Source organism: Hydra viridissima, unplaced genomic scaffold, assembly GCF_058129835.1.
Source record: "Hydra viridissima isolate aposymbiotic clone 2 unplaced genomic scaffold, HvirCarnegie_v1 scaffold_6, whole genome shotgun sequence".
In the NCBI taxonomy this organism is placed as follows: Eukaryota; Metazoa; Cnidaria; class Hydrozoa; order Anthoathecata; family Hydridae; genus Hydra; species Hydra viridissima.
The window spans coordinates 3,111,619-3,128,235 of NW_028324305.1; the positions used below are offsets into that span (position 1 = coordinate 3,111,619).

Genomic DNA, 16,617 nt, shown 5'->3' on the forward strand with positions numbered 1-16,617 from the left:
AATTTGATAAAGCTGAAAAAGTGGTTAGAAATATAGGAGTTATGCAAAAAGCAGCTTTAGGGTAAAAGCATGCTGATGCTATAATTATACAATACCGGATTTCGAGTTGCCTTTATAATAATTATCAATATGATAACGGTAAAAATGTGTTTAGAAATCTAGAAGTTATGCAAAAAGACGTTTTAGGAGAATAGAATGCAGATACAATAAATACCTATTTCGGGATTGCAATATGCTTACTTGAGAAAGAACAATTCGATAACGCTGAAAATTTGTTTAGAAATGTATTAATAATGCAAAGAGGACTTTTTGGGTAAAGGCATACCAATACAATACTTTTGCTATAATGAATTGTATGGTGCATTTATGACAAACAACAAATCAAACAAACGCTGAAAATGTTTTTAGAGATGTATTTATTATGCAAAAAAATGTTTTAAGAGAAAAGCATATTTGTGCAATGAATACACAATATAGGCTTGCAATGTGCTTATATGACATTTAACAATTTGTTAACGCTGATAAAAGTTTTAGAAATTTAGTTGTTTTGGAAAGGCAGGTTTAAGGAGAATAGCATGCTTATGCATTACTTACTCAGTACAGGTTAGCGAATATTTTACTTTTAAGGAATCTTATCAATATAATTCTTAAAAATGTTTAGTGATGTAGAGATCATACAAGTCTTGGATTTACTGTAGGATGATGCTTATTCACTTAATATTCAATGCTAATTTTCAAGGTTCTTACTTAATAAGAATCTATTAAATAACACTTAAAAAGTGTTTAGAAATGTAGAACTCTTTCAACTTGAAGTGTTAGGAAAGACTGACCTTTTTTGAAAAACTGTCTTGAGTTACAAGGTATTTATATAAAAAACAACGCTTAGATATAACTTTTAAATTGAGGTAAGAGATGTAGAAAATTTGCAAAAAGTGATTTTTGGAGAGAGGTTTTTTGATATTTTAAATACTCTGTTGTCTATTGAAATGTATTTCTAAATAACAAGACCTTTTATTGGCTCTCTGAAACAGCTGATAATAGGTTGTGTTATTAAGAAATACAAGCCATAGGTCAATTATATGATGAGGTGTTTATTAATAAATTAAATATGAGAATATAAGTAATAATATGGCGCCATGCTTTTAACGTAAGTTAAAAGCATGGCGCTATTCTTGTTCGCTAATCTCGACTAATGCAATCTTTTAACAGTTTTTTAGTTTTTTTTCATAACCGTTTAATAACCTTGACTTTTCAGGTACGGACTTTTTTTTGTTTAATTTTTGCAAGTATTTTCTTTTCTGGCACTTTTTTTAAAGCTAGGCACTCTGGCACTTTAGCTAAAGCAGAAACTTCAGACTGTACCATAGCCATTGATTGTTCTGGGCAATCTGTAACATTCAAAGGCATATTGTCAACATCCGAATAAATTCGCGATCGATTAAACAGCTTTCCCTAACTTTAAACGCTGCACATATCATTTTCGGTGTCTTTCCCAGAGAATCTATATTGGATTCAAAGTTTGGAATCTCATAAATAGTCATTTTTTTGCCTTTGTATGCATTTCTCCATATTAAGGTATCCCATGCACAAAACTCTATAAACAGCACATGAAAAGAAAGTCCACAAAAAATACTACTTAGATGTTGTCAAACTACTTCATTATCTTTAATAATACAAGATTACAGTTATTTTCTTATAAGTAACAAGATTTTAGTAAACTAATCACAATCACATAAATTTACTTTCATGTGTTCAATTCTTTTAATTTAAAAAATGATGTTTTTTGTTTAAACGTTATTTAAATATCTTGAGCTCAAAATTTAATTTTTTATAATTTATTTTATCCAACACAAAATAGTATGTTTTTTAGTTCTTTAAACCTTCGAAACTTATTTGTATTAATAAAGAGCTCGTTAGTCGGCACAAGATTTCTATGTTTCAATAAACGAGGCGACTTGGCGGTTTTTTCCAAATAAAGAAAAAATTTTTTTAAAGAACTCTTTTAAAAAGACGTTTAATAAGTGCCATGTTTATTGTAATAAACGAAAAAAGCACCTATATAAAGTCTAAGTGAAAATATATCATAACTTGAACGCCTTAAACTCAATCTTTGAGCTGCGTCTATGTTGTATTTAAAAAAGTAGTAGTTATTTGGCTTGAAATCATCATGATAAATATATTCTTAGGATATATTATCATCATCATGATAAATATATCCTAAGAATACATTTATCATGATGATTTCAAGCCAATTAACAAATTCTCTCGTTAAAATGTTGACACTTGTTTTTATAATATTTATTCAAAACAAATAAAATTGTCAAATCTTCAAAGTTCATTTTTTACAAGCAAATATTGAGTTTATGGAATTTTCATGTTCTTATATAATTTCACTCAGGTGATGTTTAGCTGCATACGAAAATAGCAGCATAATAAAATATTCTAACAGATTAAAGTTTTATTATAAAAACCAAAAAGTCTCCCAAAACTATGGAAAATGTTTTTTATGAAATCATGCTCTTAAAATGCTGCATATTCTGTCTCTAGAATCATAATTATAATAATAGTAATAAGTCTGGTGGAAGAAAGAAAACAAAAGCGTCAAAGTAACATGTTTTATCGACAATCCTAAGAATATATTTATCAACTTGAAGAGTTAGGAAAAGAATTTAAAGAAAGTGTAAATTGTAAAGAAGTTTATCGATAAATGATTTACGAGGATACAATCAAACACATGCAAACAAATATTTTAAACATAATCTTCTCCTTTTGTAATTGGCTTCCACTCTCAGATTATGATCACTTAAAAAATAGTTAAAGACTTAAAAAGATAAACAATAAACATCTTCATCTTTTGTTATGTTTTTTATGTTGTTGTTATTATTATAGGTAATATTTTTATTGGTATTAGTATTACTATTAATATCGTTATTATTATTAGTGCTATTATTGTCATTATCATTATTATTATTGCTACAATTGCTGTAATTATCATTAATAGTAATATTTTTATTATTATTATTTTTATTATTATTTTTATTATTATTATTATTATTATTATTATTATTATCTTTATTATTATTATTATTATTATTATTATTGTTATTATTATTATTATTATTATTATTATTATTATTATTATTATTATTATTATTATTATTATTATTATTATTATTATCATTATCATTATCATTATTATTATTATTATTATTATTATTATTATTATTATTATTATTATTATTATTATTATTATTATTATTATTATTATTATTATCATTATCATTATTATTATTATTATTATTATTATTATTATTATTATTATTATCATTATTATTATTATTATTATTATTATTATTATTATTATTATTATTATTATTATTATTATTATTATTATTATTATTATTATTATTATTATTGTTATTATTATTATTATTATTATTATCATCATCATCTATAATATAATTCGTTTGTTTGAAAAAATTGTTTGAAAAAAAGAAAACCACGAGCTTTAAAGAAGTGTTTCCCAATGTCTTACAAGGGCCAAAATGATTAATAATTGGAAACCAGGTATATTTGCCGTATTTCGAAAAGGAAATCATTTTCAATGCTATCATTTAAGTATTTAATCATTTAATATTTACTGTAGATTTACTTAGTAATAAGCTCTCAACCTTATGAAATTTAAAAAAGTGTTATTTAATTAAAGTTGTGCAGCAGACGCACAATTACTCAAAACTTAAATTCGACATATTTTGTCAAAGGGCACACGCTATACCGCAGTGCAGTTTATATTTAAAATGCACGTCGCCTTTATAGAAATAAGATACTCAAGTTTATAACGCAGTTTTATCTTAATATATGTACTCAATTAGTTCTCAATAGCTGAAAGAAGTTTACATATCGTGACAGGTCTTCAACTTGTATTGCAAGTTCAGCTAGTTGACGATATGCAAAGTAGTTTACGACAATCTAAATTCTAAATGTCATCGATAGTAAAAGAGTTTCTTTTCTGAATTCTTTTAAAGTCTTTTTTGTAAAAAATAATCCAGCTTCAATAATTTATTTCTAAATGTTCATATCTGGAAATGAAACGCTCATTTTGAAAAACATTTATTTCCATCTTTACTAATATATTTAAGTTTATTTGAATATTTTTTTTTACATTTGAACAAATGACATGAAGCTTACAACAAAAAATTTCGAACTCAAGTTTTTTAAAGCAGCTGGTTCATAAAAACGCACCTTCGTTCAAAGAAGTGACCACTGTCATAAGCTTTCCTGTAAGACATCGTTTTCTTAAGCCATCTGGTTAGTATTGCGAACCAAGTTGTTAAAAAACGGCCCATAAAAAAAAAATAAAACTCAGTCCGAGTATAGTTGAGGAGGTTTGTGGGCGCAACGTAACACCAGGAACAAGAATGTTTGCTGCTACACAAAATTTAAGCAACCAAAATTTAAGTCACAAGAGAGAGATAAATATTATTAAAGCACACTTTTAAGTTCTAAAATGATTTATCTATGGATAAGTACAAAATATTACATATCTTTTCTAGGGAACATGTTTTACACTAGGCTTACCTAGACTTATAGAACTATTAAGAATGCATCAGGTATATATGTATGTATGTATGTATGTATGTATGTATGTATGTATGTATGTATGTATGTATGTATGTATGTATGTATGTATGTATGTATGTATGTATGTATGTATGTATGTATGTATGTATGTATGTATGAATGTATGTATGTATGTATGTACGTATGCATGCTTATATATTTATTAGGAATCTTTCGAGCGAAAAAATGGCCCCATGCAACAATCTGGCCTGTAATGGGGCAAAAGTGTTTGTGATGGATCAACATCCGGACTGTTGCATTAATGGTGAAAAGCTATTTATAGTTAACTGAAAAAATTGTGCAGAATTATAATAAAATATGAAACTCAAAAAATTAAAAAAAAAAACTAACCAGATGACACTTATTTACCGTTTAGTTGTTGTGAACTATAGCTCCCTTCCCCCTTCCCCCCCTTCCCCCGCTAGCTCTCCCAATGCTCAGCAGAATAATTAAATGAAATACCATGCATGCTTTTTAACATTTATAGTAAATAAAATACTTTTTAATACTAAATCTAACATTCAAAATATCCCTTAAGTCTCCAACATTTCTAATAATAAAAAACACAAGACCTTCAGAAGTAAAAAATTCCAACTATCCTAGGACGCTAAAGCAAAAGGGTTTCCTAAAAAAGAAAGAAAACATTTTGAAAATACTTAACGTGATGATGTTTGGTTTTCGACGGTTTTTACATTTTTGAGTTTATCCCACTAATCGCTGGTTATTAAGAAGTTACAAGCTTGTAATTCGGAAAGCTTGCCAAGGAAAGATTTACTGCTTTAAAGAAAAAAGTACTATGAGTTATAAAAAAACATATAAAAATATCCTGTAAATATTAAATATTACAATTATTAACTTTTTGGCCATTTCTTCTGTTTCTTTACAAAGAATGTTATACAATGATAAATTTTTGGCCATTTCTTCTGTTTCTTTACAAAAAATGTTGTACAATGATAAATTTTCCTTTAAAAAGTCTGAGCAGCGAAGATTAACAATTTTTGGTTTAAATTTCAATATACAATTCGGTAAAAAATTTCCAGTATTTTCTATTGATGACTCACATATGGTGAATTTCTAAATCACCATTATATTGATGAATCATATTATATACTGAATTTTCCTCAGATAATTGGAGAAATTGAAGGGGAAGCATCATTTGTCCTAACTATTCTAACACTAGATTGTTCTTTATGCCGTAAATCATCATGTGAGTAATTATCAAGTAACGAGCTTGCTTCTTTCACTGAAATGGTTGTGTTTTTGTTTACGGTTGATATGGGTTCTGTATCTCCTAATAGCTTTTTGCTGTGAGACGCTGAAGCAATATGACGATCAATGTCTTTGAAATCGACCTCGTGATCAAGTAAATTTAAATTCGGACCTGCTTTAAATATTTCACGGATCTAAAGAAAAATAATTTAGCGAGGATCACAAACCACGAATACGCAAAGTATGCGAACATCACTTTTGTAAAATAAATTTTTTAAAACAAAAGCAATTGCGTAATTAAACTAACTTAATAATTCCCGAATATCGAAAAAAACACACCTGTTTCAAACCAGCTATGCTTAAAATTGCTATTTCATCGTTAAACATTTCTTCTTTAAGCAAACGGTGCTGCAAAAGACCTACGCAAAAAAACAGAAGCAACAAAGAAGTTGTAACAAAGAAATGGTTTATAAAAAAAAGCAAAAGAAAAGATAATGGAAATATAAAAATAACATTAGCAACATTACATTCGAATCTTTCAATCTTTTTAACAAAGAAACAAATTTACTTATATACGAATCCATTTTATCTCCACAATAAACACACAGCGAATGTAGTTTGGAAAACTCAGTTTGCATATCAAACAACTGTTCTTGCAAGTTTACGCTATCCTTTAAAGAAAATTCCATTAATATATAATAATGGTTTTATAATACTTTTTTTTTTTTTAAAGACAACTATGCTTACCTCATGACTCACCCCAGTATTTTCTACACCTTTGGTCTGCTTACTTGAAACCATACCTTTTAATGGATTTTGAATGGAATTAACTTTTGTTTTAAACTGCGATATTTGCGATGCGAGACGCGAGCTGGTTTCTACAACAAGAATCTCATACACATACATATATGTATGTTTGTGTATATATATATACATATACATACATACATACATACATATATATATATACATATATATATATATATATATATATATATATATATATATACGCACATATATATATACACACACACATATATATATATACACACACACACACATATATATATATATATATATATATATATATATACACAAATATATAAAAATGAGCAAAAATAAATATATATATAAAAAAAGATCAAGACATCAAAAAAACATGAAGAACATCAGTAAAGTTTTTATTTTTAATTTACCATTGAACAAAGATGGCGATTCTGCACTTTCATGGTCATCAGAGCTTGGATCAACAGGATCTAATCCCTCGGCTTTTTCATTTTGAAGAATTCTATCTTTGTTTATTGAATTTATTGATTGGGAAAACTAAAAGTACATTAAATTTTATGTTTATCTACTAAAGATAATAAGTGTTCAAGTTAATTTATCTTTAGTAAACAAAATTGAGCTCATAACTTTGCACAAGGTTTTTATAAACAAACTTAATTAATAATACCAATTGTTCTCTTGTCTTCCCCAGTCTGTTTCGAACTGGATACACTTTGCTTTGTGAGGTTGCTATACGACCTTTATTTACATGGTCATGGTCTGCATTCATTTGAGGCTGTATACAAAGAATGTGTATCATAAAGATACAAAGTGCCTTTCTAAGTGAAGAAATATTTTACCAAAAAAAACTTTAAACAATACTTGGTAACTTCGAAGTAAAAGTGCCTGCTTAAGTATAAATCTGGAATCAGTGTTTGCAGGATATTTCATCAAGTAAGATAAACAGACATTGAAGTCATTTTGGAGCACTATAAAAAATATAAAGATTTATTTTATTCAAAGCTTTAAGATTTTTAAAAAACATATATTTGAACATGTGATGTGGTGTATATAAAAAAATAAGGCATGTTGTTTATTCTGTAATGTCATGACATAAATAAGTTGTGCAGATTATGCAATTTTGAAGCATTATGGAAAAAAAAACAAAAAATATTAGTAATTATCTATGAACTTGAACTTACAGCAAAAACAAAAAAATCCCAAGATAACTACTAACATTAAAATAGTACTAATCCATGAATGCTTAAGATTGACAATTCATCAAATGACATTAACATTTTCCCAACAGTTACATATCCAGACATTATTAACAACTTCTTATTTTGACCACATACATACACAATAGAACAACTGAAAGACTATAAAAACCTTCATTTAGGAGTAAACACTTTTATAGTCTTTCAGTTGTTTATAGGGGTATAGCAGTTAAAACAATAGATTACAAAACCATTGAGTGTAAGTTATAATCTTAAACTGATTTTACTACAGCTGACAACTTGCAGAAAACATTAAACTTTTTTGAGTAAAACATTGTTTAAGGGGTTAGTATGGTAAAAATGCAGCAAATTTTTGAAATAGTGAGAACAAAGCTCTAATAGGCTTTGAAAAAATGGCTTGTTTGTCCACGATAAAGACAAACATGTATTTATTTAAATCTGCTGATGCAAATTTATATTTAAAAAATTGGTAACAAGACAAAAGCTCCCATTTTTTAAGCAACAATCATAAGTACAGTAATTCTTCACTACAGTAAGTTCACTATAGTAAGCACACTATAGTAAGCATCCTATAGTAAGCACCCTATAGTAAGCACACTATAGTAAGCACACTATAGTAAGCACACTATAGTGAGCACAGTATAGTAAGCACACTATAGTAAGCACACTATAGTAAGCACACTATAGTGAGCACACTATAGTAAGCACACTATAGTAAGCACACTATAGTAAGCACACTATAGTAAGCACACTAAAGTAAGCACACTATAGTGAGCGCACTATAGTAAACATTCATTTAGAGTTAGATTTAATTGCACCTGCAACAGAACAGAATTTTTGTTAATGCAGATAGACATATAGGGTGCATATAACAAAGCCAATTTCGAATTTCATTTTTAACTAAGTCTATTCAATTAAACTGGTTGTAGGAAGTGCTCAACCAGTTTACATTTAAAATAAGTAATGGCAAGCATTGAAATCGTCTACCATTGAGAATAGTGTTGGCATGCTTCGACTAGATTGGAAAGCTATTGATTAAACAATCAAACTCAAAGCAAACCTTGGATTTTGTACTTTACTTCAGATTTACTTGAGGTCAATACCTAGTTAAGCAGAGTTGCAAGACCTAGTTAAGCAGAGACGCATTGATGAGAATGGCGACTGAAAATAAATGGAAGAATATAGTTTGCACAACTTAAAATGTTGAACCAATGAAACTTGCAATCATTTTGTTAAAGATGTTCATTTTGATAATTGGTAAAATTGTAAATGCTATCAAGAAATAGACTGAAAATGGTTTTACTCCAACAACAGTGGTAAAAGAGGCAGCAAAGATGGAATTTATGTATGGAAAAAATGTATGGAAAAAAAACATCATTTTTTGATATTTTTGTTCTTTGTATTAGGTTTGTTGAAAAGTATTAAAAAGATTGGTTATCAAAGTCTGGTCCAACTTTAACTGAATGCTGTTCAGGCAATATGGTCATTCAAGAACATTCCTTAGTTTTATTTCAATCATATTTTCCATTGTGTACATCTTCAGTATGACCAAGGATGGACTACAATTGAAAACCCTTTTCTATTGTTGCTTCATTACCTTAGACAAAAACTTGATTTTTTGAAAAGGTCAATAGTGACTCTTATCAGCCCAAGTTTCTCTTGTATATGAGGAGCAAATAATGACACGTTTTGCAAAGTATTTAGTGCTTCATATTGTAAAGGCATGTAGTGCTTTTATTAATATGCATTTGTCAGGATTATTAATGTTGGAGGTTTTGTCCTGCACACTATTGTTATAGAGCAAAGAGAATGTATGTAATCAAACCACAAACAAATTATCTAAGCAAAGAAAAATATATAATCAAATTTTAACAAAAACTTACACACTCCTCGAAGATTGATGAGCATTGCAAGAAAAACATAATCAACTAGATCAAGTAATGCTCCATCAGCAAACAATGCATCCCAATTTGTTAACAACCGATTTAATGGAAACTCACGACCAAAGAAAAGATGTATCCATCGACTTAACAATAAACTTCATTAAAAAATATGTTGATCAACATATTGCCCATAGCGCTTTGGACTTTTACTTCGGGTAAAAAACTTCATCAAAAATTTTATCGTTGCCTTGATTGAGTTTTAATGTGGCTTAAAATGTTGCAAAAATTAGCTTTTGTTATAACAAATCACAAACAACAAAACAAATCACAAACAACAATTCTACTACTAAAATAAAACGTAGATATTTTCCAAATTTTTATATTTTATCTTTTATTTATTTATTTATTTTTTATTTCAGCTTATATATATATATATATTCATATGTATATATATGTACATATATATGCATGTATTCATATGTATATACATACATATTCATATGTATATATATACATATTCATATGTATATATATATACATATTCATATGTATATATATATATATTCATATGTATATATATATATACATATTCATATGTATATATATATACATATTCATATGTATATATATATATACATATTCATATGTATATATATATATATATATATATACATGTTCATATGTATATAAATATACATATTGTAGTTGCGTCATTGTGTAATTCATTGTGCACAATGAATTAAGAAATGATATTTAAATTGTAAAAGCGAATGAACGTGAGGATGAAATACATAACGTATATAGAATGTAGTCGTCTTAATATCACACATATTCATATGTATATATATATATTCATTTCATTTGAGTTCTAAGAGATTGCAAGATAAAAAAAAAAAGGAACTCAAAACTAACAATAAAAAAAAAATACTAATTCAAAAATAACTCTAACTATCCATAAAAATACAATCCTAGCTTGCACAAAAATCATGATTCTCATCAATTAAATACTTAATAAAATATCCAGGCTTTAAAAATGAAAATGCCTTGAATTATCAATTCGGTGGATGGTAGAAGGAGCATTTGTGTTTGGGACTGCTTTAAGTTTAATGGAGCAAACTTGTACAATACACATACAGGTCATATCAACCAACTTTTTTATAGCGATGCAATGGAGCTTTATGATTCCATCAAAAGTCAAGCTGATTGAATGAAGTAAATGATAAGAGTTCAAACAAAATAGAGCTCCTGCCATCTTAATACCCAGGCCTGCTTAATAAACAGAATTGAACTCAATCTGAGCCTGGATAGGCAAAGATTTTGTCAAGGTCTGTTAAAATTTAGTAGAAGGCTGAAACAAGAACTAGATGCCATTCGGAAAAGAGTTCTAACCCAAAATCTGCTACTATCTAGAAATCTTAATGTGTAAGATATAGAGCTTGCAAAAATGCTCAAAGGAGCTTATTTAAAATTAATTTGATTTTGTTTTACTTTGTATTTTTTTTCAAATAATGATTTTAAAAGTGAGTTTATGTCAATGGTTCTCATTTTATGTTACATTGAACTATATGCAATAATTCTTAGTTCATCTGTTGTTTTTTTTAAAAAAAAACATTGCATAAAGCCATTAAACAATTAAATATATCAACCAAATGCACAACTATTAACTAATGAAAATAAGCAAACGTTTAAAAAAAGATAGTAAAAAAGCAAACAAACTCCTTTCATCCCATACAATTGAGGACATATTTCACTTTTTTGGAGATGTTGACAAAGAGCACTATCATAATTTATCATCATACACCCTTGGATATGATTCAACTTTTCAGATATAGCTGTTACCTATATAACCAATAAAAAAAGAAAAATATTTGCTGCCGTGTATAATCTAAATGTTTCAATCTAATAATCAAATTACAATTGATGAAATGTGAAATGTTAGCTACAAAATTATACCAATTCAATCTCAGCAGGATTTCTGAATATTCTTTGTTCAACATAACCTTAAACATTTACAATATTTAACCGTTACCAGTTCTTAACCAATTTATTACCAAAAACTTTGTTTGAGCAAAAAGCAATTTAGCAACAAAAAAGCAGCAGCAATACAAAAATAAAAACAATGCCACCAAAAACAAGACTTTTTTGTTTTGGGCTTTGTGGTTTTGGTAGATTTGTGAACCAAGGTTGAATGGAGTCCATTATCTTTGCAAACAATATGCTGCTATTAAAAATTATGGTGAAACTTATTGAGTTCTCTCAACTGAACATTTTTCTTTATCTTTTTATTTTTTTATTTTTTTGGAAAGGCAAATTTAAAAATAGAAAATGATTTATGATACTCAACAACATAAACTTGGTAAAAAATTGAAAAGAAATATATACTATGAGTTTTTTTCAACATCACTTATGTCCATGATTTTCTTCAGCTGATAGCTAATAACAACAATAAAGTTAGAAGTAAAAATAGTTTCTAGAAAAAAATTAGACAAAGATAAAAGCAAATGATAGTTAAAACAGTAATTTGTCTAATAGAATAAAATAAAAAACAGTGTAGTTTTTCTTGGTTTAATGCCACGATGTTTTTTATAGATGGATTAGATGAGTTCGTTTACATAGAACAGTTAACTAATCACAAACCATCAAACGCCATTCCTATTACAACAGTGCTTGCAAATGCCTGTAGTTCATAAACATATAAATGCGTTATAAGTGGAAATGTCTCTGCTGCAATGAGATACTGGAACACAATTAAAGATTACAAAGATGCGGCTAGCAGGTAAATGACGGGTTTTGACATTTGTAGAACAAAGACTTTCTTCAAAGATCTATTTGGAAGTAAAACGCTTAAAACTTATATTAAAAAGTTTAATACGTTATTTCGTAAAAAAGAGACTTTGATCTCTGTATCACCTTCTTTGAAAGCAGTTTCTTTAATGCTGCTCCTTTTAAACATTCAGTCTGTTAAAACTATGACCGAACTACCGTTACTTTTTCTACACTTTGTGCAAAAAGCTGCAATACGAATGAAGCATTGCTTCAACTAATCCAAATATATTTCAAAGCAGCATATTTTAAAATTCTGCGAAGTAACTTTCGCTTTGTTGGTTAGAGAAAAAGTGAACGTTTTCCATAATAAGCTTGGCCTGGTTATAGATAAAAACGGTTTTGAACCGTTTGGCATCTTAAATAAATCAATCTTCAAAATTAACACTATGTTCATTTGGTTTTAATGATGTCTTGCGCCTCTGTTTATGTGTTATTCAACGTTAATGGGCATAAAATTATTAAAAACGAAATAATGCGTCATTGCTTGGTCTTCATGTGTACCGCTGCGAGAGAAGCTTTTCGAATTTAATTTGCGAGCAAAAGAACAAATACACAAACAGACTTTTTGGCTCAAAGACATCAGAGTAGATGAAACTTTCTTTTTTAATTAAACGTATTTTTTGTCTTTTGAGCATCGATTTAAATTTATTTCCTCTGCTGCTTCCTAAATAAAACATTTGCTAAGATAATTAATTCTTTTCATTTTTACGAGTAAATTTTTATGGGATAGTTTTTAAACATTGTTGAAGTATGGTAACGAGATTTGGACTGTTAATAACCTTCAATTTAAAAAGATTGCTTGTATAGTTCAATTGTAACCTAACTCAACGTGAGCAAGTTTTTTTTGTTTCTAATGGGCGGATAACTTAAAATCGAGCAAAACATAGCCATAAATAAAGGCTTTAATTACAATTAAATTGGTTAATCAAATTTCAATTTGTTAATTTTGATTTTATCTTTTATTCATTTCTTGCACAATAGGTTTATCATTTTGCTGTAGTGGGAATTCCAGTCACATAATTATACACATTACGCTTTTGCCTTTTTGATTAGGATTTATTCTTCCCATTTTCTATTTTGAATTAAATTCATTAAGTACTGGTATCTATACTCTATGAGATTTGAATAAACCAAAGTTGCTTAGCATAACTGATATAAAAAATTCTTCATTTTAAATTGCTATAGGCTTATGTAAAAAAAATGACCAAAAAACGGCCTTTCAAAGCCATAAAACTATGGTATTAATTTAGCATAAGCCCATAGCCCTATATACTTCAATTCACCTTAAATGACCGTAAGTGCTCATAAAAAAATGTTTTTTAAAAACGTTTCACAAAAAACTTATCAGTCTAACATTATGAAAAATTACATCAACAAGGCCTTTAACATTTGTTTCCACCTTTGAATGATAGCGCAATCTTAATCTTCGAATCAAAGATTGATCAACATTTCATTTTAATCAATCTTGACCACGCGCATAGTGTTGATGCTCCTCGAGTACTAAAAGAAAATATTCGTTTAAGTTGCATTGATCGAAAGAACACTTTTGAGTTCATTCCACCTTTATCTGAAAAATTCATGAAAGATTTTAAGTAAATCTTTCACGAAAGTATACTTAAGTGAAAACGTAGCTAATGAAACACATTAATTAATTATAAATATTGCCAATAAAAGAAGGATCGTAACATCTTAAGAGCGGGGTTCTTTATCATATAGTTTAAGAGTTTACCTGTGAAAAAGGATCAATATAAAGTGTTTGGCTTCGTAACATGAAAATAAGACATCGATGAAGAGTTTCTTTTAAATGCATTATAATCGGAGAGTCAATTATAAAACTTTATTTTTAAATTATGAAGAGGGTATGTAATTTTATCATAAATGATGTTTTTAAAAAACCCTATGACAAAAAATACTTAAAGTTTGATTATCTGATTCGCATACTAAAATCAATTCAATTTAAGTTAGTAATTTACATAAATTACATAATGTAAACACAAGCTTCTAGGGGACAATGCGAGTGATCATCGTGGAAATTTCGGGGACTTTACAGGGAGGTAAACCAAATTGGTGGGTCTTTCGATGATTTTTAAACCTGGACCCACGTCGGGATAAAAGGAGTAAATGAAAATTAATTGTGAGCCGTTGATGTATGCCGACCCGATGACGTTGTTGACGATTCTAATCGTGTTGAAGCTTGAAACTCTGACAATGTCGTCGAATTCGTATTCAGAATTGGAATCCAATTGTCTTTTTGTGAACCCCAGAAGTCAGGCGATGCTGTTTTCCACGTTCAAGTCCATCAAATAATTCAAGCCAAGCTTTATGGTTGATTTTAAAGTGTTTGAATTGGATCCAATTTTGATGTTTTCAGGGGAGTAGCTGATTTTATTTTTGGCAACGTAGCTTGCACTTTGTAATGGATAATTTTTTATTGTGTTTCAGACGGACTTTTGCAAGTAATTGTTGATGTCGATGATGTCGTAGCTTCCGTCTGGAATGGTGATGTTTTCCCTATTGCCTCCGTTGTTCATGCTGTACCTGAAAGAATTGTTTCTGCTGGTGATGTTTGGAAAGCTGTTGTACGTCTCAAGACCGAGAAAAGCCATTTCATAAGTTTTCCCTTTTTCAAAAACGATTTTGTCCAAAAATTCTATTATTATTACGTTGGAATTTCCATCCACGTTGATGATTATGCCTGACATTTTTTAAATGGACGAAATTTTTTTAAAATCATTTTTTTCAATGACCTCTTTTGGAAAATAAAAACTGTCAAACCCGCTTCGATATTTTCCATAGTATTTTTTTGATGACAAATCAATCACAAATCCGTGAGGTTGAGACCACTTATGTCAGCAAAATTTTTAAAACTCTTCTTTCTTCATGTCGCTCGAAACATGGTCTTGATAAATATGGCCTACATTTTTTGAATCTTGAGGAAACAGACAAATAAAAATGGTGTTTTCTCTGATGGTTTGTCGGGGGAGCATGACATAATTTTGAGCGAGGTAAAAGCAGTCGACGTTGGAGTGTCTTCCTCGGATGTAATATTTATCGCAATTGTTTTGTTTGGTTAATTGCAAATCGTCAAAGATCATCAAATTGTTTTTGGTCGAATCGAGATCTTCAGGTTCAGTAACATCGTCAGCCGTTTCGAAAAACTGACACTCCATGTCCTCGTTTTCGGAATAATTTTTTGAAAGGTCATTGTAACGCATTCAGGGTTTAAATTCAATTTTTCCATTTCGTTTTGTACCTTGAACAAATCGAGAATAATCTTTTTTGGCAAATTCTTCTCGAACGAACTTTTCAGTATTTTGTACTCGGGTTGGAAAAGAGATTTCCCAAAAACTTGCAAATGGTTGTAATCCAACCATCCAGGTCTTAACAGCAAATTCAAAAGCAAAGTTGTTTTCCCACAACCTGACTTTCCGACGATGATTCCTCGAATGCTTCTCGGTAGAAACTTGTTGTTGTTCCTTTTGCTCTTTCCAATATTTCATGACAAATCCAACTTCCATTTTTTTTAATTAAAAAAGTTTTTTTTTAAAATAAAAAATGTACTGCGTCAAATGAAAAAGGAAAACAGAAACAATCCATTTGAGAAACGAAGTCTCAAAAAACAACAGAAATATGATCAAAGGAACTTGTGACGTTTGCGAAACGACAAAATGCAAGTTTGTTCCTTTGAATGAAGCATTTCAAATGGGGGAGACTTTGTAGAATCGATCAACAAATTTTCAAAAAAAATTAAACTTCCTTGGGCAAAATTTCCAGGAGAAATGCACATTCCAGGCATGAATTTTGCAGGACCTGGAACAAACTTGGACAAAAGACTCACTTTAACCAACATGTATCAGGAGTGGAGCAAACCGGTGGACAGAGTGGACAACGCAGCATACCATCACGATTTGGCTTATAAATATTTCAACGACGTTCAAAACAGAAATTTGGCAGATCAAATGATGCTTTAAAAAATGAACTCCATTCCGAACCCAACTCAAAAAGAAATCAACGAAAAAAAACTCATCACTCCCATCATCAAAGCCAAAGCCAAATTCTGACTGGGTGTCCCTGCG

At 28.9% G+C, this 16,617-nt stretch overlaps 1 protein-coding gene across 1 annotated transcript; it reads right to left on the reverse strand.

Moving 5' to 3' along the window:
- Positions 1-5,474: 5,474 nt before the first annotated feature.
- LOC149886643 (TBC1 domain family member 5-like) lies at positions 5,475-14,351 on the reverse strand. The gene is made up of 12 exons (XM_090091396.1): positions 14,271-14,351; positions 12,353-12,452; positions 11,669-11,715; positions 11,448-11,554; positions 9,716-9,858; positions 7,477-7,583; positions 7,283-7,390; positions 7,026-7,152; positions 6,577-6,707; positions 6,398-6,500; positions 6,169-6,248; positions 5,475-6,023 (listed from the first exon to the last, which is right to left on the reverse strand). The coding sequence occupies exons 1-12, from the start codon at positions 14,349-14,351 to the stop codon at positions 5,742-5,744; spliced, it is 1,416 nt and encodes a 471-aa protein (XP_089947522.1). The 3' UTR covers positions 5,475-5,741.
- Between the last annotated feature and the right edge of the window lie 2,266 nt (positions 14,352-16,617).